A 27,562-nucleotide genomic window follows, 5' to 3' on the forward strand; every position below is an offset into this window, starting at 1 on the left:
ATTCTGGGAGTTGAAGTCCACCCATCTTCAGAGGGGTCAAGCTGGAGAAACACTATTCTACGGAGTTTATATTGCCCCAAAGACGCAGTCATGTATTGTAAGTCACCCACACAAGTAGTTTAGTCCATTGCAAAATCTTAAATGCACAGAAAGACGCATACGGGGTACGTTGGTAATAGTGGCAAATACTGTGATCGTTTATTGCGTTAAAAGCCACAGAGCCGGTCATATTGGCACTCAAAATAGTTTACTGGCTACGAATCGCTCCCAAAAAAGGACAGGGGGGACGCCAAATCGCTTTTCACTGTCCTCATCACCTTCAGCAAAGGCTTCTTATCCGGATTCCAAACCGATTTCCTGAAGGCCATTTCTTATCCGTGTCCTTTCCCAGGGGAAGCAAATCTGGACTGTGTTTATCCTGTTCGGATGGCCCCAGGTTCCGCTTTGTCCTGCCAGACCGTTCCCGGCAGTGGATTGCTTCTGTCCGCCATCGTTCCCAAGTTGCAAAAGAAAAAGAGCGGTCCAGATAGACGTAAAAAGGTTCCGGTTCCAGATCTGGAAAAACAAGCCATTTCTCCTTCACACGTCTAAATCGTCGTCTGGATCTTCGTCGTCAAAGTCATCGGCGGCATCGGGTTGATAGTAGATCTTGGCTTCCTCTGTCGAGGTCTGCAGCAGTGAGGATTTCCTGGAAGAGGAGAAAAAAAATATTGGTCTGCCTGTCTGTCTAAAGCAGGGGTCTTCCAACTTGGCCCTTTTGTGACTTGTGGACTTCAATTCCCAGAATTCCTCAGCCTGCGTGAGGGAACTAAGGTCCTTTGATGACTGGTGGACTTCAACTCCCAGAATTCCTCAGCCAGCGTGAGGGAACTAGGACCCTTTTGTGACTGGTGGACTTCAATTCCCAGAATTCCTCAGCCAGCGTGAGGGAACTAGGACCCTTTGATGACTCGTGGACTTCAACTCCCAGAATTCCTCAGCCAGCGTGAGGGAATTAGGACCCTTTGATGACGTGTGGACTTCAACTCCCAGAATTCCTCAACCAGCGTGAGGGAACTAGGACTCTTTGATGACTTGTGGACTTCAACTCCCAGAATTCCTCGGCCAGCGTGCCCCGCTGAGGAATTCTGGGAGTTGAAGTCCACCAGTCATCAAAGGGCCAAGTTGGAAGACCCCCTGGTCTAAAATCTCTCATCTCTCTCATCCATCCCTCCTGTGGAAGTTGCCGGTGCTCCATCACTGGAGGTTTTAATAATAGTAAAGTTGTAAGGTACCTCTGAGGTCATCTAGTCCAACCCCCTGCTCAGGATACTTTTATATCTAGAACTCACCATTGCGTGGCAATTGGCCCCAAATTACGCAGCCCGCTTTCATGCGAAAGGCAGGACTGGAACTCACCGTCTCCTGGCGATTGGTCCAAAGGCACCCAGTTGGCTTCCATGGCTAAGGCAGGACTAGAACAAGCCATCTCCTGTTTTCTAGCCTGGTGGCTTAACCACCAGACCACACTGGCTCTTGAGGAATGTGCCAACTGAATTGTAACACATTTTTTCCCCCATATAACGAATGTGCCAACTAAATATCGGTCCATTGCACCCAAAACCGGCTAAATGGTCTCCGTTTAACCGACTTTTTTTGCAGATTAATCCATTTTTTTGCACAGCAGCTTCTCTCCTCGCCAAACATTCTAAGGTGCTCACAGTTGCTTTGCCGAGTGAGCCGGGCAGGATATGAATTTAATCGACGGATAAATAAAAATACGCAGCGCGTTCAACAGCGAAATAACGAGAGATGCACGCAGGCCCTTACTTTTCCTCGCTGAAGTGGTACGGGAGAGGCACCGATTCCCTGGCCTGGCGCTCGGCCTCCGTGAGGTGCAGGTTGAAGGTCAGGCGGGCTGTCGGATCAACCTGGAAAGATCCCAAGATCAACGGGGTTCATGCATCAAGAAGAAAGGAAAGATCTCTCTGGGAAGGTTGAATTTAGCCCAGGGTCTTCTCAGCCTCGGCAACTTTTAAGTCGGTTCGGCTTCAACTCCCCGATTTCCCCATCCAGCCTTGCCTGGTTTTTTCCCCCACCATCGTGCCCTGATTTCCCACTTCCTCTCCCATAAAGCGGAGAGACCGCAGAGGAAGGGACTATAAGAGAGTAAGCAGGCCACAATGGGTGTATATATCAAAAGGACGGCATTAGCGCCAGGGAATTCTCGTAGGTGAGGCAATTTGCTGAACGACCGGGGCCAAAAGTGTCCTAAAAGTCAGCCGGGGCTCATTTTAACAACCCTCCCACTTAGCGGCAGAAATTCTGGTCCCATAAGCCGAGGACTACTTAAAATAACGCATTATTTCTAAAATGCTTGTGTGCTCAGCAAACCTGGCCCTTCCTGATGTCCTTCTTCCTGAGAGAGCCCATCTGAATCCCCCCCCCAAAACCAAACCAAACCCCGCTCAAATATATCTGCCACAAGCCTGAGACCGGCCAGGCACGTACCGCGGCTGGTTCCCGTCCTTCCTCCGCATCCTCCTCTCTGGAAACGCCTTTAGGTGGCAGCTCGCCAAGGAATTTGAACACAAACCCCGGGAGGACGCTGAAGAGTTGTGTCTAGGGAGGGAAGGGCAGAAAGGGTGAGGGGGGTGGGGGGTGTATCCAAAGAACCTGCCTCAGCCTTCCTCAGCAAAGCCCAAATCTTCCAACGATCTGTAGTCCTCGACTTACGACAGTTGCTAAATGAATTCCGCCCCATTCGGACGACTCATCTGGCCGCCGCCGCCAAGCGAGCGGCCGCGGTTATGAAGTTGGCAACACGGTCGTTCAGCGAATCCGGCGTTCCCCTGGTCAAGAGGTCGCAAAAGCGATCATGGGACACACACACACACACACACCGGGGCAGGGCAACCATCGTAAACGCAAGTCAGTCGCCGAGAGTCTGAATTTTAATCACATTAATGGTGGGGATGCTGTAAGGGTTGTAAGTTTGAAAAACCGGTCCTAAGTCATGTCTTTTTTAGTGTCGTCGTAGCTTTGAACGGCCGCTAAAGAGAACCGTTATAAAGTCGAGGACTCCCTGAATTTTCATACTGAGAAACTTATTTATCTCAGTGGCAAAAAGGGAGGTGCAGGGCTTTCAAAAAGAAGGGGAGGGGTCCCGCCTATTCTCCAAAGCGCCTGAAGGCAGGACAAGCAACAGGTGGAAATTAATCAAGGGGAGAAGCAACCTGGAACTAAGGAAAAACTTCCTGACAGTGAGTAACCAGTGGAACAGCTTGCCACCAGAAGTTGGGGTGCTGCATCACTGGAGGTTTTTAAAAAAAGACTAGACAATCACCTGTCTGGAATGGTATAGGACAGGGGTAGACAACCTTGATCCATTTATGACTGGTGGACTTCAACTCCCAGAATTCCTCAGCCAGAGTGAGGGAACTATGACCTCCTTTATGACTCGTGGACTTCAAGTCCCAGAATTCCTCAGGCAGCGTGCCTGGCTCAGGAATTCTGGGAGTTGAAGTCCACGATTCATAAAAGAGCCAAAGTTGCCTACCCATGGTATAGGGTTTCCTGCTTGAGCAGGGGGGCTGGACTAGAAGATCTTCACGGTCCCTTCCAGCTTCTATTCTGATTACATATTTGTCTGAAACAGTATAGGGTTTCCTCCCTGAGCAGGAGGTTGGACTAGATGACCTCCAAGGTCCCTTCCAACTTTATTATCAGCATCAGTATCATTGTTATTAGTCTGAAATGGTGTAGGGCAGGGGTAGGCAACCTGGGCTCTTTTATGACTGGTGGACTTCAACTCCCAGAATTCCTGAGCCAGCCATGCTGAGGGGAAAGGGAGAGGTTTCCAAGCTGAGCCATGCTGGCTCAGGAATGCTGGGAGTTGAAGTCCACCAGTCATGAAGGGGGCCATAGTTCCCCCATGCTGGCTCAGGAATTCTGGGAGTTGAAGTCCAGAAGTCATCAAGGGGTCATAGTTCCCTCACGCTGGCTGAGGAATTCTGGGAGTTGAAGTCCACCAGTCATGAAGGGGCCATAGTTCCCCCATGCTGGCTCAGGAATTCTGGGAGTTGAAGTCCAGAAGTCATCAAGGGGTCATAGTTCCCTCACGCTGGCTGAGGAATTCTGGGAGTTGAAGTCCACCAGTCATGAAGGGGCCATAGTTCACCCATGCTGGCTCATGAATTCTGGGAGTTGAAGTTCATGAGTCATCAAGGGAGCCATAGTTCCCCCATGCTGGCTGGGGAATTCTGGGAGTTGAAGTCCAGGAGTCCTCAAGGGGGCCATCGTTCCCCCATGCTGGCTGGGGAATTCTGGGAGTTGAAGTCCACCAGTCATCAAGGGAGCCATAGTTCCCCCATGCTGGCTCAGGAATTCTTTTCGGAACCATGACACCAAGGTTGCCTACCCCTGGTGTAGAGTTTCCTGCCAGAGCAGGGGGTTGGACTAGATGACCTCTAAGGTCCCTTCCAACTTTATTATTGTTGTTGTTGTTACTATTATTATTGTTAGGCAGAACTCCACGGCTCTCATCGACCTCGTTTGACGCTGGAGGAAAAGGACCTTCCCCTCCCTCCCTGACCCCCGGAGCCCTGGCTGAAAGCAGCCCCACCTGGACACCCCCTCACCTTCTGCAGAAACCTGCCCCCCCTCTTCCTGTGGAGGACGACAGCCGTTTGGGGGGTCCCCTCCCCGCCTCGCCCGCTCTCCGGTCCTGGCTGCAGCATCACCGCCAGGCGGGCCAGCGTCTTCAGCACCTCCAGCTGGGCGGGCGGGTGCAAATCCTCGTGGACGAGGGCCACCATCCGGACAACGTTCAGCCCTGGGGGGGGGGGCGAGAGAAGGTTTTTGAGGACATCCCAAGGCAGGGATTTCTCCAGAAAGGTCAGGATTCACGCAGACCTTGGTCAGGATTCACGGAGAACGCCCATGTTTGAAGACCCCCTGCCTTATACCACCCCCAGACAAATGGCCCTCCTTCTTTTGGCTAAATCAGTTTTTTGGGGAAAGTTTCGGACGGGTGGGCTTCAACGCCCAGAATTCCCGGGCGCTAACCCAGTCCTTTTGATATGTACACCTATTTGTGGCCTGCTTACTCTCTTGTAGTCCCTTCCTCTGCAGTCTCTCCGCTTTATGGGAGAGGGGGGGGGGAATCGGGGCGCGATGGAAATCCTGATCCGTGCCCAAAGTGAGCTTCCTGGTGGAGTAAATGCCGAGGAAATTCCTGACTTGTGTCTCAATTTGATTGCTGTGTTTTGAAGGCTGTCTGCCGCCCGTCTGGTATCCCGAGATCCAGTCGGCATGGATCCTTAAGCGACCCCATAAAAAGAGATTTACGCCACCCCGGATATGGGGCTTGTGGGCTCAAACTCAGCCGGAAAGTTTGACTTCCTCCCACTTCGGCAGCAAAAGAGTTAGAGCAGTGGTTCTCAACCTTTTTAATGCCGCGACCCCCAACTGGTCGTAAGTCGAGGACTACTCAACCGGTCGTAAGTCGAGGACTACTCAACTGGTGCAGCACCGTTGGCAGGATGGGACTTTTGGCGGGCTCAGCAGGGCAGAGACAGCCTGGACAATTCCTATTGGCTTTGGAAAGCCAATAGAATTAGACTCTATTCAAGAGAGTCTCTTCTATTGGCTTTCGAAAGCCAATAGAATAAAAGGGAGGAGCACAGCGAAGGAAAAGGGGGAAAAAATGGCGGACTGCGTTGTTTGGCGACCCCCGTGAAATGGTCGTTTGACCCCAAATGGGGTCCCGACCCACAGGGTGAGAACCACTGAGTTAGGGTCTTCGGGCCCCTAGCTATACAGACGGTCCTCGTCTTACAACACTTAGTGGCCGAGATTACAACGGCAACGAATAGAGTCACCCAGGGCCGTTTTTCACACTTACGACCGCTGTAGCGTCCCAGAGTCACGAGATCAACGTTCGGACGCTTGCCAACCGACTCGTATTTACGACGGTCGCCGTGTCCCGGGGTCACGCCATCCCCTTCTGTGACCCTCTGACAAAGCAAAGTCGATGGGGAAGGCGGATTTGCTTAACGACCAGTTACTGATTTAACTGCAGTGATTCACCTAACAACCGAGGCAGAAAAGTGTCGTAAAGAGGGGCAAAACTCACTAGACAAATTTCTCACCTAGCGATATAAATGTTGGGCTTCACTGTGGTCGTAAGGTGAGGATTGCCTGTGCAGGTTTTCTTCTATTCAAGAGCCAGTGGGGTAAAGGGGTTAAGGCGCTGATCTAGAAAGCAGGAGACTGCGAGTTCTAGTTTCGCCTTAGGCACGAAAGTCGGTTGGGTGACTTTGGACCAATCACCAGGAGACGGTGAGTTCTAGTCCCGCCTTAGGCATGAATGCTGACTGGTTGACTAAGCCAATCAGCGGGAGACGGGGAGTTCTAGTCCCGCCTTAAGCATGAAAACTGGCTTGGTGACTTTGGACCAATCACCAGGAGACAGTGAGTTCTAGTCCCGCCTTAGGCATGAAAGCCCACTGGGTGACTCTGTGCCCAGCACTAGGAGACAGTAAGTTCTAGTCCCATTTTAAGTATGAAAGCTGGTTGGGTGATTTTGGGCCAATCACCAGGAGACGGTGAGTTCTAGTCCCACCTTAGGCATGAAAGCTGGCTGGTTGACTTTAAGCCAATCAGCGGGAGACGGGGAGTTCTAGTCCCGCCTTAGGCATGAAAACTGGCTTGGTGACTTTGGACCAATCACCAGGAGGCGGTGAGTTCTAGTCCCGCCTCAGGCGTGAATGCTGACTGAGCCAATCATCAGGAGACGGTGAGTTCTAGTCCCGCCTTAGGCATGAAAACTGGCTTGGTGACTTTGGACCAATCACCAGGAGACGGTGAGTTCTAGTCCCGCCTCAGGCGTGAATGCCGACTGAGCCAATCAGCAGGAGACAGTGAGTTCTAGTCCCGCCTTAGGCATGGGCGACATTGAGTCAGTCCCTCTCCTTCAGCCCAGCCCACCTCACAGGGCTGTTGTTTCAGGGAAGAGCAGAGCCAGGAATAGCTCGAGTGATTTATAAAGGCAAGATAAAAATCGAATAGTAAAGAAAAGCTAAACAAATTGCTGAAAAAGATCCAAGGAAACCTGGACCGGATCAAAAAACCCACCACCAATATTGTCAGCAGCCCCCCCCCCCACGTGCCCCCCCCTTCGCTCACCAGCAGCACTGGCTCTCCTGGGCAGCTGTGCCAACACCTGGCAGACGGAGGGGAAGGGAAGACGGAGGAGCAGCCAGCTGAGGGAGTCCAGCACCACCGTGGCAGATCCCGGGGAGGCTGCGGCCAGGCGGGAGGCCAATTGCGAAGCGGAGAATTCTCCCAGGGTCAAGGCGCTCCCCCTCCCGGACCAGCCCAGGGGATCTGGGAAAGCATCGTGGAACAAGATCCTGGAAGGAGAGCGAGCGACAGGTAAGACCTTGACGTACGACCGCAGCCGAGCCCAACGTTTCTGTCGCTAAACGAGACGTTTGCCCCCCATTTTACGGCTTTTCTGGCTACAGCTTTAGAGAATAATAATAATAATAATAATAATAATAATAAGAATAATAATAAGAATAGGAAGAGGAAGAGGAAGAGGAAGAAGAAGAAGTAGTAGTAGTAGTAGTAGTAGTAGTAGTAGTAGTAGTTGGATGGGACCTTGGAGGTCATCTAGTCCAACCCCCTGCTCAGGAAACCCTATACCATTTCGGACAAATGGCTGTTCAAGTCTCTTCTTTAAAATTTCCAGTGTTGGAGCTTTCACCGCTTCTGGAGGCAGGTTGTTTCACTGGTTAATTGTTCTCGCTGTCGGGAAATTTCTCCTTAGTTCTAGGTTGCTTCTCTCCTTGATGAGTTTCCATCCGTTGCTTCTCATCCTGCCTTCAGGGGCTTTGGAGAATAGCTTGATTCCCTCTTCTTTGGGGCAGCCCCTAAGATACTGGAAGGCTGCTATCCTATCCCCTCCTCGTCCTTCTCTTCGTTAAACTAGACATGCCCAATTCCAGCAACCGTTCCTTATATGCTTTAGCCTCCAGTCCCCTGATCCTCTTTGTTGCTCTTCTCTGCATTTTTTCTAGAGTCTCAACATCTTTTTTACATTGGGATGACCAAAACTGGATGCCGTATTCCAAGTGTGGCCTTACCAAGGCCTTGTAAAGTGGTATTAACACTTCACGTGATCTTGATTCTATCCCTCTGTTAATGCAGCCCAGCACTGTGTTGGCCTTTTTGGCAGCTGCAGCACACGGCTGGCTCCTATTTAAGGGATCGTCCACTAGGACTCCGAGATCCCCTCACAGTTGCTACTATTGAGCAAGGTAGATAAACTTTATTGTCATTTTTTTTCCCGTGGGCACAACGGCACCTATTAAAAATGACAATGAGTGGCTTCCTCCCCAGGTACATAATGCACATTTAAAACCTACTATATACAACGTGTATATAGACCTACATCCTTACGTATAAGTAACATGTAAATATTATTCATTTTTCATCTTGAATACGTCACGGAAAGAGGAAGCGAATCACTGCAGGAGTTAAATCACACAGCGCTAAGTGAGTCTGGCTTCGCCCGTTGACTTTACTTGCCGGAAGGTCGCACAATGTGTATTTTGGACATTATATTTTGTTATGAATTGAGGCGAGGAAATTATAAACATCAAAGGTTCAATTGGAATATTGATGAAAGACTAAAAACTGGGCAAAAATTAACAACAGGACATGGACTGTTTATGAAGATTGAATGTAGTTAAGATAGGTATCGGCTAAAAATTTATTGATAAACGTAATCATGATGTTTTTTATTGAGTTGATATAACTCGAATTGTACTAGCAGGAATACGAGACATATAAACGTAATCATGATTTTTTTTATTGAGTTGATACAACTAGAATTGTACTAGCAGGAATACGAGACAGTGAATGTGAAGGGAAAAAGAGAAGAAATATCTGATGTGGCAGCCTGAGATTTGCACTAAAGATTTGGTTATCGAAGTATTGATTAACCCCGTCGCCACATTGCCTTTTTAAATACTTAAATGTAAAACTGTAAAATTAATAAACTGTTATAAATAAATAAATAAATACGAGTCATTTGCCAAGAAGCCAAATTTTGATCGTGGGGACGCTGGGACAGTCGCAAGTGTGAAAAACTGCGGGAAAGTCGGTTTTTGGAGGGCTGTTTTAACTCTGAACGGTCGCTTAAAGGAATATTTGTCTCTCAAGAGCTAAAACGAGGAATCCTCGGTGCTCTCCGAGCTTGGTGGTTTTCTGGCAGAACTATCCATTCTCAGCGCTAAACAATCAGAACCTGGGGCTTGCCTTGTGCGGCTTGCTGGCTGTGTACACCACACACTGAACCGCAAAAACAAGCCACCCACACAAATCCAGAAAGCCGAGTGGAAGGAAGCTCATTTCACATTGGCGAGCGCCAAAGTTTTTTTTTTTCCCAACTAAATGTTGGCCTCATTTCTGGACTGACACACAGTTGCCGTTCCCCGCTTTTGAATCACACACACACACACACACACACACACACACACACAAGTACAAATTTAGGACTTACCGGGAGGTCACTTCAGAGCTCAGCCCAGCCTTGAATTCCAATTCTGGCAGCTCAAAGCTGAGAACGTGGATGGACTCTACCCTAAGAGAAGAAAAGCCAGATGTGTTTTAGGTTTCTGTAATTCCTAAATGGAAAGACTGTATTGGTCCTGGCAGCTGAATGTAGGTTAGTCCACTCTATTTTGTTCCCCGTAGCTATCTATCTATCTATCTATCTATCTATCTATCTATCTATCTATCTATCTATCTATCTATCTATCTATATCCATCTATCCATCCATCCCTCTCCTCTGTCTCCATCCTATCTATCTATCTATCTATCTATCTATCTATCTATCTATCTATCTATCTACCTATCTATCTATCTACTGTCTGTCTGTCTGTCTGTCAATTTACCTACCTACCTATCCATCCATCCAACCCCATCCATCCGGAGAGGGAGGACCTCTGCAGCAGTATGGACTACAATGTTCATCAACCCCAGCAGTATGGGAAAGATGAGTGGCTGATGTGGAATTGTGAGGTGCAGCGCAGAGTCACTTACTTGGCAGAGGAATAGGCGGAATACAAATTTAATAATAAATAAAAAAACAAATACCCATTTCCCACAGAAACCCGACAGCTAGTGGGCAACCCATTTGTGGGCTGGCATCAAGCAGTCCCGGATGTTTTGCCAAGCCAGATGGGTGGGTGGCCTATCGATTTGATACAGCAACGAATTCAAAGCCTCTCAACTCACCGCTGGGCGGCAGCCACGACGAAGCTCTTCAGCAGGGGGCGCCCTTCGCAAGCAACGGAATCTGCGCCAGGGAAGAAGCCAAATAAGTCCTTTAGGTTAAGCTCAGTTTTCGTATAGTTCTCAATGATCTTTTAATTCTGTGCTCTTTTAATTTTTATAACTATTTTTTTACTCCTTTTATAATCTGCAAGCTCCTCTGCATGTGATAAACTAGGAGGAAATCCCCTGCAGTGAGGAATGGGAAGCCACCAGGAGAAGCCCTGCATGCAACAGACCACTAGATCAGAGGTCCCCAATCCCCGGTCCGTGGACCGGCACTGGGATGCAGCATGCCAGGAACTGGGCCACGCAAACAAATGAAGCCCCACGTGCGGGATGCAAGCAGCATTTGAAACCATGCCCCCTCTCCTCCTCCGGTCCACCAAATCCCTCGTGCTCAAAAGGTTGGGGGCCACTGCAGTAGAAGGTCCCGTGAGGGGATGGGAGGCCACCAGGAGATCCCCTGGAGGGAATGGGAAGCTATCAGGAGATCTTCTGCATGCGATAAGACAACCAGACCTCTGAAGGGGATGGCAGGCCACCAGGTGACCCCCTGCATGCGACAGACTGCGGGGAGATCCCCTGAAGGGGATGGAGGCCCATCAGGAGATCCTCTGCATGCGGGAAGACCACCGGATCCCCTGCAGGGGGGATGGGAGGCCACCAGGGGATCCTCTGAATGCGATAGAGCACCAGGAGATCCTGCGCAGGGAGGGATGGGAGGCCACCAGGAGATTCCGCCCAGCTTTAAGCTAGCCACCAGTAGCAATCCCCGTTCCTATTTGGGCTAAGAAGCCCCTCCCCCTGTCCCATGAAGGGGGGGCGCCCCTCCACAGCAGAGGGGGGGGCAGCAGGGCCAGGCCGGGTGTGGGGGGGAAGCCTCGGCCTCAAGAGGGGCCCCTCCGCCCCGGGCCGGCCGCTCACCCCGGATCAGGATGAGCCCCTCGGCGGCCCCCGAGAGCAGCGCCTCCACCATCCCCGCGCGGCTCTTCGCTCCGGCAGGCGCCGCCCGCGCGCTCCGATGACGTCACCGAACGGCCGCCCGAAAACGCCACAGCCGAGAAAGGACCCTGCGCGCCCCCTGCCGGCGGGCACCTCCATCGCCGCGGAAGGCCATAGGTGGCTAACCGAGTGCCTGATTGGGGGGGGGAAACCCCGCTTTGAGCGTTTTTGACTTTTTGCCTTCGAAAGGAGTTGTGGGGGGGGCGCAGAAGAGAGGTTTCGGCGCCATGTCGGCTCTTCTTAAAGCAAAACACAAAAGACGCTCCAGATTTTGCACCTCCTCCTCCTCTCGCCGGACCCTACAAAGCCCGTGGGGCGCGCGCGAGAAGGGCCGGGCGGCCACGGCTCTCCCAGCCCCGTCCCGTGAGCGACCACAACCTCCGCACACCACCCCCCCCCCAGACGGTCCCTTTGAGGGAAGGCCAGCCGCCACAAACAACCCCTCGGCCGTCGAGCGCGACGCCGTTGCTAAGCTGAGGGTCTCGTTGCCAAGGACGGCCGTCAAGCGCGGCGGCGCTACTACCAGGCGGCCGGTTGGCCCCTCCGGCCGGCAAGAGCGAAGATATTGCTAGGCAACAGCCGCCCGTCGTAAAAGACATTTGTCAAGCTAGGCAGGGGGCCGGTCGTCAAGCGCGGCCGTCAAGCGCGGCGTCGTTGCTAGGCTGGGGGCCGGTAGCCAAGCGGGCCCGTCAAGCGCGGCGCCGTTGCTAGGCAGGGGGCCGGTCGTCAAGCGCAGCCGTCAAGCGCGGCGCCGTTGCTAGGCAGCGGGCCGGTCGTCCAGCGCGGCCGTCAAGCGCGGCGTCGTTGCTAGGCAGGGGGCCGGTCGTCCCGCGCGGCCGTCAAGCGCGGCGCCGTTGCTAGGCAGTGTCCGGTCGCCCCGCGCGGCCGTCCAGCGCGGCGCCGTTGCTAGGCAGGGGGCCGGTCGTCCCGCGCGGCCGTCAAGCGCGGCGCCGTTGCTAGGCAGGGCCGCCGCTGCTCCCGCGCGGCCGCCAAGCGCCAGCATGTTGCTAGGCAGAGCGGCGCGTCGTCCTGCGCGGCCGTCAAGCGCGGCGGTGGCGGCGGCGGCCGCGGCGGCGACATGCCCCTCTGCCGTAAAGCGCGGCCGGGCGCCCTGCTGCTGCGGGGGCCTGGTCGGGGCGGGATGCTGGGCGGAGGCGGTGGCGGCGGCGGGGGAGGGGGCGGCGGCGGGGGGGCCTCCCCGCCGCCGCTGCTGCACCCGCGGACGGGACGGCTGGTGACGGTGTCGCGGGGCGGGCGGAGCGCGGCTCGCTCGCAACCCGGCCAGGAGTTCAACCACGGGCTGGTGCTGAGCCGGGAGCCCCTCGCCCCGGGCGCCGTCTTCACCGTCCGCATCGACCGCAAGGTGAGGCCCGGGGCTGCGGGGGGGGAGGGGGAGCAAGGGAGGGGAGGGGTCCCCAGAGGAAGGCCGAGGCAATGGTGGGGGGGCCTTGGGGATGGAGATGCGCTGTGGGAGGGGGGGAGAGCCTGGAGGGGTCTTAGGGGAGGGGGCTGCAGGAGGGAGGGGAGGGGTCCCGAGATGGCCAAGGAAGGGGGGGGTCTTGGGGATGGACATGTGCTGTGGGAGGGGGGAGAGCCTGGGGGTCGCAGGGGAGGAAGAGGAGGAGGGGAGGGGGTCCCCAGACGAAGGCCGGGGAAGTGGGGGGGGCTTGGGGATGGGGATGCGCTGTGGGAGGGGGAGAGGCTTGGGGGTGTAGAGGGGGGGCTGCAGGAGGGAGGGGAGGGTCCCGAGATGGCCAAGGAAGGAGGGGAGGTCTTGGGGATGGACATGCGCTGTGAGAGGGGGGAGAGCCTTGGGGGTCGCAGGGGAGGAAGAGGAGGAGGGGAGGGGTCCCCAGACGAAGGCCGAGGAAGTGGGAGGGGGGTCTTGGGGATGGAGATGCGCTGTGGGAGGGGGAGCCTTGGGGGTCTTAGGGGAGGGGGCTGCAGGAGGGAGAGGAGGAGGGGAGGGGTCCCCAGAGGAAGGCCGAGGAAGTGGGGGGGGGTCTTGGGGATGGACATGCCCTGTGGGAGGGGGGAGAACCTTGGGGGTGTAGAGGGGGGTCTGCAGGAGGGAGGGGTGGGTCTCGAGATGGCCAAGGAAGTGGGGGGGGGTCTTGAGGACAGAGATGCACTGTGGGAGGGGGATAAACTTGGGGGTTTCAGTAGGGGGGCTGCCAGAGGGAGGGGAGGGGTCCCCAGATGAAGGCCGAGGCAATAGTGGGGGGGGCCTCTTGGGGATGGAGATGTGCTGTGGGAGGGGGGACAACCTTGGGGGTTTCTGGAGGAGGCTGCAGGAGGGAGGGGTCCCCAGAGGAAGGCCGAGGAAGTGGGGGGGGTCTTGGGCCTGGAGATGCTCTGTGGGAGGGGGGAGAGCCTTGTGGGTCTTAGGGGAGGGGGCTGCAGGCAGGAGAGAGGGGTCCCCAGATGATGCCAGTGGTGGTGGGGGGTCGTAGAGGAGGGGTCTGCAGGAGCAGAGCCAGGAAAGTGGGGGGGGAGTCTTGGGGATGGAGAGGGCGCACTATGAGAGGGGGGAGACCCTTGGGGGGGTCGCAGGGGAAAGGGCCAGATGAGCAGAACAGGGGAGGGTCTTCAGGAGGAGGACTGCTCCCCAAATGAGGGTGGGGGGCTTGGGGGATGGAACTGGGCAGCTGCCCTCCCCCTCCTCCCTCGGAAGGGGGCAGAGCCTCGGGATCATGTGGGAGGGGTCCTCAAAAGAAAGGAGGCCACAGGGAGATCTTGGCTGATGGAGATGGGCAGCTGCCCTCTGTGCTCAGAGCCTCAGGGCTGGCGGGGGAGAGGCTGGAGGTGCAGAGCTGCCCCCCCTTGGGGAGGAAAGAGGATACCCCTCCTCTTATTCCCCCCAACCCCCCCCCATTTCTTCCCAACACCTGTCCTTTCCCTTTCCCACTTATCGCTCTCCGGGTTGCAAAAGGGGGGAGGCAAAGAAAGAGACCACCAGGGACCCCCACTCAGAAAACACTCCCAGAACCCAGGGTGGCTTTCCCAAACCCCCCCAACCCAGACTGGGGGTCTCAGAAAGCTTGACCCCCCCCTCCCCAGAATTCCCCAAAACTGCCTCTTCGCAGGAATCTGACGGGTCTAAGTTCTCCCTAAGCCCCATTTGCGGGCGTCGAGTGCGAATCCCGCTTTTAACAAGATTTTATTTTAACCAGTGGTTGACCACCTCTGGGTCGGGACCCCATTTGGGGTCGAACGACCATTTCACGGGGGTCGCCAAACGCAGTCCGCCATTTTTTTCCCCCTTTTCCTTAGCTGGGCTCCTCCCTTTTATTCTATTGGCTTTTGAAAGCCAATAGAAGAGACTCTCTTGAATAGAGTCTCATTCTATTGGCTTTCCAAAGCCAATAGGAATTGTCCAGGCTGTCTCTGCCCTGCTGAGCCTACCAAAAGTCCCATTCTGCAAACGGTACTGCACCAGTTGAGTAGTCCTCGACTTACGACCGGTTGAGTAGTCCTCGACTTACGACCGGTTGGGGGTCGCGGCATTAAAAAGGTTGAGAACCACTGATTTTAACAGACTGGACAGTCGCCGGTCTGAGATGGTCAAGGCCCTCCTGGTGGAGCAGGGGGCTGGACTAGACGACCTCCAAGGCCCCTTCTGGTTTCTATTCCGTTCTCTTCCTGTTTCCCTCAGGTCAACTCCTGGAGCGGATCCCTGGAGATCGGAGTGACCGCCCTGGACCCCAACCACCTGGACTTCCCCAGCAGCGCCACCGGCCTCAAGGGGGGCTCCTGGATCATTTCTGGATGCTCCGTCCTGCGCGACGGGCGCTCCATCCTGGAGGAATACGGGCAGGACCTGGACCAGCTGGGCGAAGGCGACCGGGTGGGCGTCCAGCGGACGGCCGGCGGGGAGCTGCGCCTCTGGGTCAACGGGCAGGACTGCGGCGTGGCGGCCACCGGCATCCCTCCCCGGGTCTGGGCCGTGGTCGACCTCTACGGCAAGTGCACCCAGATCACGGTGGTGCCGGGAAGCCCGGTGGAGGAGGAGGCGGAAGAAGGAGCCTCTCACGATGAAGGTAGCCCCCCCCAAAAAACCGGAGAATTGTTGGGGCAAACAGAAAGATAACCAGGGCAGGTGTAGCGCCAGGTGTGAGTGATAGAATCCAGAATAAGAGAGTTGCGTTGCCTTTCAAATATTCAAATGTAGAAACTAGAAAACCAATACAATTTTCTTTTAAAAAAAGGAAGAATAACAAAGCTGGAAGGGATCTCGGAGGTCTTCTAGTCCAACCCCCCCCCTGTCCAGGAAGGAGACCCTATTACCTCCCAACAGTGAGAACAATTAGCCAGTGGAACCACCTGCCTCCAGAAGCAGTGAATGCTCCAACACGGGAAGTTTTTAAGAAGAGCCTGGACAGCCATTTGTCTGGAATGGTGTAGGGTATCCTGCCTGAGCAGGGGGTTGGACTAGATGACCTCCAAGGTCCTTTCCAACTCTATTATCCTTTTATTTCTCCTCATCCTCCTCTTTAAAAATAATAATAATGATAAAGTTGGAAGGGACCTTAGAGGTCATCTAGTCCAACCCCCTGCTCAGGCAGGAAACCCTATACCATTTCAGACAAAGGGCTGTCCAGGCTATTCTTAAAAACTTCCAGTGTTGGAGCATTCACCGTTTCTGGAGGCAGGTGGTTCCACTGGTTAATTGTTCTCACTGTCAGGAAGTTTCTCCTTAGTTTCAGGTTGCTTCTCTCCTTGCTTAGTTTCCATCCGTTGCTTCTTGTCCTGCCTTCAGGCGCTTTGGAGAACAGCTTGACTCCCTCTTCTTTGGGGCAGCCCCTGAGATAATGGAAGACTGCTATCATGTCCCCCCTCGACCTTCTCTTCATTAAACTAGACATACCCAATTCCAGCAACCATTTCTTATATGCTTTCCTTATATGTTTAAGAAGAGACTGGACAGCCATTTGTCCGAAATGGTATATAGGGTTTCCTGTCTGAGCAGGGGGTTGGACTAGATGACCTCCAAGGTCCCTTCCAAATTCTTCTTGTTATTGTTGTTATTATTGTTATTGTTGTTATTGTTATTTAGACGTCAGCCTTGGTCAACTGAACATTCAAATTACTAGTATTGTTATTATTTTATATTATTATTGTTATTATTTGTCTGAAATGGTCTGAGCAGGGGGTTGGACTAGATGACCTCCAAGATCCCTTGCAACTTGTTGTTGTTGTTGTTGTTATTTAGACATCAACCTTGGTCAACTGAACATTCAAATCATTATTAGTATTGTTATTATTTTATATTGTTGCTGCTGTTATTATTCATTAGACGTGAACCTCAGTCAACTGAACATTCAAATTATTAGTATTGTTATTGTTATTATTTTATATTATTATTGTTGCTGTTGTTATTATTATTTGTCTGAAATGGTATGGGGTTTCCTGCCTGAGCAGGGGGTTGGACTAGATGACCTCCAAAGTCCCTTCCAACTTTATTATTATTATTGTTATTATTCATTAGATGTGAACCTCAGTCAACTGAACATTCAAATTATTACTTACTATTACTACTACTACTACTACTACTATTAATATTATTATTATTATTATTATTAGCTACCCCTGGGGGGGCTTCTGGGCTGCAGGTGGCTGGGCACACTTTACATCTGAAGGGCAGGAATTGAAAGCACCCAGCGGGCACCAAGGCAGGTCAAACCACCGTCTCCCGCCTGGCACTCAAGATGAAGTGGGCAGTCCTGGTTAGCTGCCCCTTCAGAACCTTGAGCCACGATTCTTGGCCTGTTCCCAGCCATCATGGCCTGTGTCTGCTCTCGGAAGCACGTCTGACAGCTTTTCCTTCCTCTCCTCTTCCTCCTCCTCTGGGTAGCCCTGGAAGCGCCTTGCAACCAGACCCGGCCGGATAAATTTCCCAGCAGCCTGGAATCGGAGAACGGTGAGTCTTCTCTCTCTCCGGGGTGCAAAAGTTGAGTTCCTCTGGGAAAAATGTGATAATTTGTAGGTGGAAGTGGTGCGCCGGCTGCCTCCCCTGGCGATAGGAAGCGCTGGTTTTCGTTACTGTTTTTATATATTATTCCCCGCGTTTATTATTCTTATCAAGAGCTCAAAGAAGCGAATGTAATTACTACTGCTCCTTCCTGTTCCCCCCCCCACAACAACAACCCTGTGGGGTGGGGCGAACTGTGAGAGAGGGATTGCCCAGAGTTACCCAGATAGCTGTCATCTAGCTGGCTTTCACGCCTAAGGCAGCACTAGAGTTCACCATCTCCTGGTTATTGTGCAAAGTCACCTAGCTGTCTTTCACGATAAGGTAGCACTAGAACTCACCGTCTCCTGGTGATTGGCCCAAAGTCACCCAACTGGCTTTCATGGCTAAGGTGGGACTAGAACTCACCGTCTCCTGGTGATTCGCCCAAAATCACCTAGCTGCCATTTATGGCTAAGGTGGAACTAGAATTCACCTTCTTCTGGTGATTGGCCCAAAGTCACCTAATTGGTTTTCATGGGTAAGGCGGGACTAGAACTCACCATCTCCCGGTAATTGACTCAAAGTCACCCAGCCGGTTTTCATGCTTAAGGCGGGACTAGAACTCCCCGTCTCCCGGTGATTGGCCGAAGGTCACCTAGTTGCCTTTCAGGCCTAAGGCAGGACTAGAACTCCCCGTCTCCTGGTGATTGGCCCAAAGTCACCTGGCTGCTTTCATGCCTAAGGCGGGACTAGAACTCAAAGTCACCATCTGGCTTTCATGCTTAAGGCGGAACTAGAACTCACCGTCTCCTGGTGATTGGGCCAAAGTCACCTAGCTGTCTTTCATGAGAAGATAGCACTGGAACTCACCACTTCCTGGTGATTAGTCCAAAGTCACCATCTGGGTTTCAGACCTAAGGCGGCACTAGAATTCACCATCTCCTGGTTATTGTGCAAAGTCACCTAGCTGTCTTTCATGAGAAGATAGCACTAGAATTCCCCATCTCCTGGTGATTGGTCCAAAGTCACCCAACTGGCTTTCATGGCTAAGGCGGGACTAGAACTCACCATCTCCCGGTAATTGATTCAAAGTCACCTGGCTGCCTTTCATGCCTAAGGCGGGACTAGAACTCCCCGTCTCCTGGCGATTGGCCCCAAGTCACCCAGCCGGCTTTTGTGGCTAAGGCGGGACTAGAACTCCCCGTCTCCTGGTGATTGGCCCAAACTCACCTAGCTGGCTTTCATGGCTAAGGCGGGACTAGAACTCCCCGTCTCCTGGTGATTGGCTGCTGGGGGCCCCAACGCCACGTGTTGACGTCCCACGCAAAACCCACACCCCCTCGCAGGCTTCTCCAGCATGGAGCTGTCGGAGGTGGTGAGCAACGCCATCCTGTCGGCCTACAACGGCAGCCTGCTCAACGTCAACCTGGGCAGCCCCCCCTCCGACTCGGCCCCCGGCGGAGCCCCCCCCATGACCTCCAACGACGCCCTGCTGTTCCACGAGAAGTGCGGCACGCTGATCAAGCTCAGCAACAACAACACGACGGCCGAGAGGCGCCGCCCGCTGGACGAGTTCAACAACGGTGTGGTCATGACCAACCGCCCGCTGCGGGACAACGAGATGTTTGAGGTAAAGGGGTGCTCCCGGCCCCTCCCTCCCCGCAGCAGCGCCTGGAAAACAACGAGCCCTCCCCAAATCTCCAGCAACCCCCCCCCCCCAAAAAAAGGAAGGAGCCTTTTAGACCAGTGGTTCTCCACCTGTGGGTCGGGACCCCATTTGGGGTCGAACGACCATTTCACGGGGGTCGCCAAACAACGCATATTTTTTTCCCCCTTTTCCTTAGCTGTGCTCCTCCCTTTTATTCTATTGGCTTTCGAAAGCCAATAGAATAGACTCTCTTGAATAGAGTCTAATTCTATTGGCTTTCCAAAGCCAATAGGAATTGTCCAGGCTGTCTCTGCCCTGCTGAGCCCGCCAAAAGTCCCATTGTGCAAACGGTGCTGCACCAGTTGAGTAGTCCTTGACTTACGACCGGTTGGGGGTCGCGGCATTAAAAAGGTTGAGAACCACTGTTTTAGAGCACTTTTTTTTCTCAATCTGGGCAACTTTACGACCTCTGGACTTCAAAACTCTCAGACTTCTCCAGCCAGCTAAGCTGGATTTCAGGCCTAAGGCGGGACTAGAACTCACCGTCTCCTGGTGATTGGCCCAAAGTCACCCAGCTGGCTTTCCTGCCGAAGGGGGGACTAGAACTCAGTCTCCTGTGATTGGCCCAAATTCACTCAGCTGACCTTCTTGTCTAAGGCAGGATTAGAACTCCCCGTCGCCTGGTGATTGGCCCAAAGTCACCCCGTCAGCTTTCCCTCCTAAGGCAGGACTAGAACTCACCGTCTCCTGGTGATTGACCCAAAGTCACTAGCTGACTTTAAGGCAGGACTAGAACTCACTGCCTCCTGGTGATTGACCCAAAGTCACTAGCCGGCTTTCCTGGCTAAGGTGGGACTAGAACTCCCTGTCTCCTGGTGATTGGCTCAGTCAGCCAGCCAGCTTTCCTGGCTAAGGCAGGACTAGAATTCGCCATCTCCTGGTGATTGACTCAAAGTCCCTTAGCTGACTTTCCTGCCTAAGGCAGGACTAGAACTCGCCATCTCCTGGTGATCGGCCCAAAGTCACCCAGCCGGCTTTTGGTCCCAAAGGCGGGACTAGAACTCACCAGCACCTAATTTCCAGCCTGCTGTCTTAACCACTAGACCCAGCTAGTGGACTCTGCTGAGTAGAATTGTTGAATCGACAGCGAATCGAGCAAGGGGGGATTCTGGGAGTTGAAGTCCATGACTCGCAAAGATGGAGAGCAAGGCTGTTTTAGAGCAGTGGTTCTCAACCTTTTTAATGCCGCGACCCCCAACCAGTCGTAAGTCGAGGACTACTCAACCGGTCGTAAGCCGAGGACTACTCAACCGGCCGTAAGTCGAGGACTACTCAACTGGTGCAGCACCGTTTGCAGAATGGGACTTTTGGCGGGCTCAGCAGGGCAGAGACAGCCTGGACAATTCCTATTGGCTTTGGAAAGCCAATAGAATTAGACTCTACTCAAGAGAGTCTCTTCTATTGGCTTTCCAAAGCCAATAGAATAAAAGGGAGGAGCACAGCTAAGGAAAAGGGAGAAAAAAAATGGCGGACTGCGTTGTTTGGCGACCCCCGTGAAATGGTCGTTCGACCCCAAATGGGGTCCCGACCCACAGGTGGAGAACCGCTGGTTTAGAGAGAAAGAGAGCTTCCCGGGAAAAAAAACAACAGGGAGTTCCAGGCGCCGGTTTCCTTCCCCAGATCCGCATCGACAAGCTGGTGGACAAGTGGTCGGGCTCCATCGAAATCGGCGTCACCACCCACAACCCCAACAACCTGGAGTACCCCGCCACCATGACGAACCTGCGCTCAGGTGACTTCCCCACTCGTGCGTATCCAGGGCGGGAGAGAGGGATACCTGACCACCTTTTGGGGGGGGGAGGGTCCGGGGGGGTCTCCGTCACGGAGAGGGCCCGGGGGTGGGGAGTCACAGCAGCCGGCCCTTGTCCCCCACTCAGTTCTTCTTGTCATGCTCCACTCAACCCACGAAGGCACCATCATGATGAGCGGCTGCGGGATCCTGACCAACGGCAAAGGGACTCGGCGGGAATACTGCGAGTTCAGCCTGGATGAGTTGCAGGTGAGCGGAAAGGCCCTCCTCCCCTTTTCACACAACCCCCCCCCATCCCACATTTTCCACGCAGGAACTCCCCACCCTGCTTTCTCTGCCTCCCGCAGGAAGGCGACCACATCGGCTTGACCCGGAAGTCGAACAACGCTCTCCATTTTTACATCAACGGCATCGACCAAGGTGGGCACCGTCTCGGGTGGCGGAGCGTGTGTGTGTGCGTGTGAAACCCTGCGGGCCTTTTGGGGATTCAGAGACCCGGAGAAGGGCTGGGGAGAGGGGAGGAGGGGGCGCTACGTTCCTTCAATTGCTGTACATGGGGCTACCCTTGAAGAGCGTTCGGAGGCTGCAGTTGGTTCAGAATGCAGCCACGAGAGCGATTGTGGGCGCGCCAAGGTACGCCTACGTGTCACCTATCCGCCGCGAGCTGCACTGGCTTCCTGTGGGTCTCTGGATGCAATTCAAGGTGTTGGTTGTCACCTTTAAAGCCCTTCATGGCTTAGGACCAGGTTACTTACAGGACCGCATTCTGCCGCACAGTTCCCAGAGACCGGTGAGGTCCCACAAATTGGGCCTCCTTCAGGTCCCGTTGGCCAGACAATGTCAGCCGGCGGGCCCTCGGGGAAGGGCCTTTTCTGTGGTGGCTCCGACCTGGTGGAATCAACTTCCCCCTGAGATTTGAACTACTCCCACCTTGCTGGCCTTCAAGAAAGCCATTAAAACTCTCCTGTTCCGGCAGGCCTGGGGTTGACGTCCCCGGGGGGGGGGGGGGCCGGGACACGATTGGGACATGCTGTATGAATGCACTCATTTTTATTGTTATATTTATTGTTTTAATTTTGTATGCCGCCCTGAGTCCCTAGGGATTGGGTGGCCTATAAATTTTATTAATAAATAAATAAATAAATAAATTACGACGTTTTGGCCCCAAAACCAGCCTCGGCTTCCCGTCGTCAGAATTGACTTTAACTTTTGGGGAGTCCCGTGACCGGGCGGTGTTCCCTCTCTTGACAGGCGTGGCCACCACCCTCACCCCCTTGGTGGTCTACGGGGTGGTGGACCTCTACGGCATGGCGGTGAAGGTCACCATCGTGCACAACCACAATCACACCGACCGCCTGCGGCGCAACAACGCCATCATGAGGGCCCTCTCGCCCGACGTGGGCCGGCGGGCCATCGACGCCGGAGGGGGCACCGAGCCGGAACCGGAACGTCTTCTCTTCCACCCAAACTGTGGCCAGAAGGCAGCCATCATCAACGAAGGACGGACGGCCCTGCGGCCTCAGTACGTACCTTCGTCCCTGGCTCTATTGAATCGGGATTTAATTATTAAACTTATGGGCCACCCCTTGCCTTGCTCAGTTTTAACCATGAGGACTAGGAAGATCCCAGCTGCTCCGCCTTCAGGAGGGTTGCCAAGCCGCACAAAAGGACCCACAGCTGTGACTAAGCAAGAAAGAAGAGAAGGAAGCAAGAAGGGGACAGGGTTATGGCGGGGAAAGAGTGTTGTGTGAACTAAATTGGTGTCTAAAGCGTATTTGGGTCCAACCGTGGCAACTCTTTAAGACCTGTGGACTTCAACTCCCAGAATTCCCCAGCCAGCAAGAGTTTACCGCAGTGGTTCTCAACCTTTTTAACGCCGCGACCCCCAACCGGTCGTAAGTCGAGGACTACTCAACCGGTCGTAAGTCGAGGACTACTCAACTGGTGTAGCACCATTTGCAGAATGGGGCTTTTGGCGGGCTCAGCAGGGCAGAGACAGCCTGGACAATTCCTATTGGCTTTGGAAAGCCAATAGAATTAGACTCTATTCAAGAGAGTTTATTCTATTGGCTTTCAAAAGCCAGTAGAATAAAAGGGAGTAGCACAGCTAAGGAAAAGGGGGGAAAATGGCAGACTGCGTTGTTTGGCGACCCCCGTGAAATGGTCGTTCGACCCCAAATGGGGTCCCGACCCACAGGTTGAGAACCACTGGTTTATTCATCCCGGAGGGGAGAAGTACAAATGTGGCTAGACTACTTACTCCACATTATCGCGTTATTTTGACAGGGTAACTGGCTTAATTCAGCTTATCCTTGATGTATGACTACAATTTTGAGTCCGAAAATTCTGTCGTTAAGTGTTTTGATCTCAACACTGGCCGTAAATCAAGGACCACCTGTGGCTTCTCTGGTCCACCTCTTGGACTTTGTCCGGAGACGACCTCTAAAAAGAGAGAACTCTGCCTTTCCCTCCCTGTCCATGTAGTGCCACCGACGACTTTAACCACGGCGTGGTCCTCAGCAACCGACCGCTGCGGAACGGCGAGGTCTTCCAGGTGAGGATTGACAAGATGGTGGACAAATGGGCCGGCTCCATCGAGATTGGCGTCACCACCCACAACCCCACCTACCTGCAGCTGCCCTCCACGATGACCAACCTGCGGTCAGGTGAGAACTGGGACCTCAGTATCTTGGACGGGCGGGTCGAAGTTTGGCAACTTGAAGACCTGTGGATTAATCTTAATTAATTCATTAACCTTAAATATTCAGACCCCCTCGGAGCAGAGTTTAGAGTTAGCTTACGTAAAAGGGGCTAAAATTTTGGCCAAACCAACATTCAGGGCTTCCTTTCTGGGAATAGAAGTGGCTTACATCCTCTCTGCTTTTTTTCACCTCATCTCGGAGACGTCCCCTTTCAGCTGCTGATTTTTCTAGACTAAAGAAAAAATTTCATTTCAGAGATGTTGCCCAGACCCCATAATTCTTTGGGGTTTTGTATGACAGTGCTACAATGCCCTTTACAAAATGGGGTCACCAGAATCTATACGTGATATTCTGCAGGGTCCCATCATCTGGAACCAATCAAGTGCCTTCACTGACTGTGTGGTTGCTACGACAGGGTGGGGAGGTTTTGGCAGTGGAGATTAAACTGTAGTTTTTTTAACTCAGGTTTTTAATATAGTATACCACCTGGAGTCACTACGTGAATTGGACAGGTATATAAATCTGTTTAATAATAATAATATCCCAGGTCTTTGGGAAGGACTCAATAGGTGAATAAAAATGCCAAATCCAATCTGGAAACCTGACTGGCTTTGAAATCAGCCATAATAAAACCAAAACATCTGGACCACCACTTGTGAACACCATTGGCATTGACAAAATCTCATTGGTCAGTTGCAAAAGGCAGCTTGACTCAGTGGCATTGACAAAATCCCATCTGTCAATTGCAAAGGGCAGCTTGACTCAGAGTGGCATTGACAGAATCTCTGTCAATTGCAAAGGGCAGTTTGACTTAGAGCGGTATTAACAGATCCTTCTCTGTCAATTACAAAGGGTAGTTTAACTCAGAGTGGCATTGACAAAATCCCATCTGTCAATTGCAAAAGGCAGCTTGACTCAGTGGCATTGACAGAATCCCTTTCTGTCAATTACAAAGGACAGTTTGACTTAGAGCGGTATTGACAGATCCTTCTCTGTCAATTACAAAGGGCAGTTTAACTCAGAGTGGCATTGACAAGCTTCCTGTCTGTCAATTGCAAAGGACAGTTTGACTCAGAGTGGCATTGACCAACTCCCTGTCAGTTGCAGAATGCCATTGTAATCAGGGTGGCATTGACAGAATCCCCATCGGTGAATTGCAAAAGGCAGCTATGCTTGAAACACCCTCCATCCTGCCCAGAGACCTTTAACCCCACCCAGCGGTCACATCTGCCTCTCCCAGGTTGTTGGGAAAAACTCCAGAGGTGGATTGAAATGCCAAATCCAGTCAAAAACATCTGGCAGCCTGTGCAACGAACCGGAATCATCATCATCATCCCCGAGAACACTTTTTATTCTTTTTCCTGCCGCTTTCCTTCATTCCTTGACGACCCTCCGCGGTCGCCAAAGTTTGATGGGTGGGGAGTAAACCCGAACAGCCAGCTTGAGAGAGGAAGGAACAACTGTGTGGTCTTGAAAAAAACTGTTCTCCTCCCTCACCTGGCTGATGTGAGGTTGGTGCCCCTCCATGCCGTTCCCTTGCAGGGACCTGGATGATGACCGGGAACGGAGTGATGCATAACGGTACCACCATCCTGGATGAATACGGCCACAACCTGGATCGCTTGAAGGCAAGTGCAGAGAGGGGCAAAAAAGTTGGTGGGGGGCAGAGGAGAGGGGAACGTGGGGTGGCATTGAATGCAGGATCATAGGACTGTCTTCCAGGAAGAGCTTACGACCTCCCACTTACTGACCAAAGTTACAAAGCCGCCAAAAAAAGTGACCTTCTGACCGGTTTTCCCATTCAACAACTGTCACAGCATCCCCACGATCACCAAAATTGGCGAATGGCTCATATTTACGACGGTGTTGCCCTGTCCCGGGTCGTGTGATCCCCTTTTGCGACCTTCCAACAAAGCAAAGTCCATGGGGAAGTCAGATTCATTTAACAACCGTGTTACCCACTTAACCGCAGTGATTCACTTAACAACTGCAGCAAGAGAGGTCGTAAAATGGGGCAAGACTTACGACCAATTTTTCATTCAAGAACATAAATTCTGGACTGAACTGTAAGTTGAGGACTACCCCTATTCTGGCCCGGGCTCAAATTGCAAGTCTAAGAAGATTCCTGCGAAAGAGGCATTAAGCAATAAAGTAGCGAATCGAACTCTTCGCCTCTGGATCTGCCCTCTCACAGGCTGTTCCCCTCTCCCCCTCCCCTCCCCAGGCAGGCGACACGGTGGGCGTCGTGCGGAAGGAGGACGGGACCCTGCATTTCTTCGTCAACGGCGTGGCGCAGGGCCCAGCCGCCTGGAACGTCCCACCGAATATCTATGCCGTGGCCGATCTCTACGGTCAAGCTGCCCAAGCCACGATCATGGATGACACAGGTAGCAGACATGGAGACCACGTGGGACCGGAGTGGGCTAGGGAAAGGGGTTGAGACAGGAACAAGGAACGTGGCTTATTTTGAAACCCAGGAGATCAGGAAAAGCCAGAAGTTGGTTTACGAGTCAGGAAGGAGAAATTTCCTGACAGTGAGAACAATTAATCAGTGGAACAGCTTGCCACCAGAAGTCGTGGGCGCTCCATCACTGGAGGCTTTTAAAAAGAGACTGGACAACTACTTGTCTGAAATGGTATAGGCCTATACCACAGGTCGGCAACCTGCGGCTCCGGAGCCGCATGCAGCTCTTTGAGCCTTCCCCTGTGGCTCCCAGCTTCCTCTGCCTTTGCAGAGAGAGACAGAGACAGAGAGAGGCAATTGCGTCTCTCTCTCTATATATATATATATGTGTGTGTATGTGTAAAAGAGAGTGGACTCACAGTATTCTCCAAGGAGCTGAAAAGCTTACTGGGCGGAGCTCCTCCCTTTGCTGCATCTCTGCAGGAAGCAGGAAGGGCAGGAGAGAGCTAGCTAGCCCAGCTAGGCTGACTCAGGAATTCTGGGAGTTGAAGACCATGAGTCATAAAAGAGACGAGGTTGCTTCCCCCTGAGCTTGCCGGACAACAGCCTGAAGCTTGCCAGGTGAGCAGCAGATAGGAGGGGGGGGGGAGAAAGAGAGAGAGAGAAAGAGAGGGAGGGAGGGAGGGAGGGAAAGAGAGAGAAAGAAAGAGAATGGGGGAAGAGGAGTGGCAGACCAAGGGCAGATAGAGAGGGAGGGAGAGAGAGAGAGACAGAGACCTTTTGACATCTAAAATGAAGATAACACTGCACATATCCTTTTTTACCTCTGTGTGTGTATGTAATTTTATTCTCTTAAAGCATTCTCTTGGTGATCATTGTTTTAATAGTATGGATATTCCAAAGAGTCATATTTTTACTTTTATTTTTGATGTGTGTGTATGTATGTTTGCATGTATGTATGTGTATGTGTATGTATGTATATATATATATATATATATATATATATATATATATATATATATATATATATATATATATATATGTTTTCTGAGGTTTTCGCGGGTGTTTGTATGTAGGTCTTTGGTTGTTCGGGTTTTCTCCCGCGTAAAATTGGAAGTGTCTTGGCGACGTTTCGACGAAGTCCCATTCGTCATCTTCAGGCTGGTGTTTTCAGCTTCGTGCTTTGAGCAGCAATGTGTGGTCTTAGCTGTTTCTTCCTTTTAACTGCCAGTGGGGGTATGAACTGATTGGGTGGGAGCTTGGCTGTGTTCTGATTGGGTGGGTGTGTGTGGTTAGGGGCTTGGCTGTGCTCTGATTGGCTGGGGGAGTGTTCTGTTTGGTTGTGCTCAGGTTAGTCTGAGTTGCAGAGGGGTTTAAGATTTTGGGCTGCCTTGCTATTTTTTGGCTCCGCGTTCGTGGTCGTGCCTCCTCTTCATGGAGGGTGTCAGTTTGCTTCATGTATGGATTGTAGGGGTTCAAAGTGGCCAATGATGCAGCTGTGGTCTGGCTTCTGGTTTGTGGTCGTGCCTCGTCATCGGTGTGGCTTTGGGTTTGTTTTTTGCGTGGATGTGTGGTGGTGACCTCCTGTGTGGTTTTTGTGAGTGTGGGTCTGGTATCATTTTTTGTGTTAGGGAGTCGTTTGTCAATAAGGGCGGGTTTCCAAATGGCTGGTAGGCGGGAGGTATCATCTCGCTTGTTCATGCTGTGTGGGCGTTT

At 52.7% G+C, this 27,562-nt stretch overlaps 2 protein-coding genes across 2 annotated transcripts in view; one reads left to right on the forward strand and one right to left on the reverse strand.

Annotated features, from left to right (window-relative positions):
• Positions 1-173: 173 nt before the first annotated feature.
• Positions 174-11,692, reverse strand: ELP5 (elongator acetyltransferase complex subunit 5). Its single transcript, XM_039337903.1, has 8 exons — positions 11,252-11,692; positions 10,289-10,349; positions 9,551-9,631; positions 7,168-7,394; positions 4,620-4,813; positions 2,491-2,601; positions 1,810-1,910; positions 174-688 (listed from the first exon to the last, which is right to left on the reverse strand). Exons 1-8 carry the CDS (start codon positions 11,301-11,303, stop codon positions 580-582), a joined length of 936 nt encoding a protein of 311 aa, XP_039193837.1. The 5' UTR covers positions 11,304-11,692; the 3' UTR covers positions 174-579.
• A 715-nt stretch (positions 11,693-12,407) lies between these two features.
• Positions 12,408-27,562, forward strand: part of NEURL4 (neuralized E3 ubiquitin protein ligase 4) — a 35,959-nt gene continuing 20,804 nt past the window's right edge. Inside the window, exons 1-12 of the mRNA XM_039337817.1 lie at positions 12,408-12,420; positions 12,514-12,692; positions 14,985-15,369; positions 17,184-17,249; positions 18,629-18,912; positions 20,611-20,722; positions 20,868-20,989; positions 21,088-21,160; positions 21,992-22,262; positions 23,225-23,406; positions 24,985-25,070; positions 25,667-25,829. Coding sequence (XP_039193751.1) covers positions 12,408-12,420; positions 12,514-12,692; positions 14,985-15,369; positions 17,184-17,249; positions 18,629-18,912; positions 20,611-20,722; positions 20,868-20,989; positions 21,088-21,160; positions 21,992-22,262; positions 23,225-23,406; positions 24,985-25,070; positions 25,667-25,829 — 1,936 coding nt within the window. The remainder of the gene's footprint in view (positions 12,421-12,513; positions 12,693-14,984; positions 15,370-17,183; positions 17,250-18,628; positions 18,913-20,610; positions 20,723-20,867; positions 20,990-21,087; positions 21,161-21,991; positions 22,263-23,224; positions 23,407-24,984; positions 25,071-25,666; positions 25,830-27,562) is intronic.

Source organism: Crotalus tigris, unplaced genomic scaffold (genome assembly GCF_016545835.1).
Source record: "Crotalus tigris isolate CLP2741 ecotype Arizona unplaced genomic scaffold, ASM1654583v1 scf7180000017690.20705106771:4171800, whole genome shotgun sequence".
NCBI classification, from domain to species: domain Eukaryota; kingdom Metazoa; phylum Chordata; class Lepidosauria; order Squamata; family Viperidae; genus Crotalus; species Crotalus tigris.

Coding starts and splice junctions, on each gene's coding strand:
- ELP5 (XM_039337903.1), bottom strand. CDS start 11,303: ATGGTGGAGGCGCTGCTCTCGGGGGCCGCCGAGGGGCTCATCCTGATC. Junction 9,632..10,288: donor GTCGTGGCTGCCGCCCAGCG/GTGAGTTGAGAG, acceptor TTCTTCTCTTAG/GGTAGAGTCCATCCACGTTC. Junction 2,602..4,619: donor GGGGCAGGTTTCTGCAGAAG/GTGAGGGGGTGT, acceptor TTCCCTCCCTAG/ACACAACTCTTCAGCGTCCT.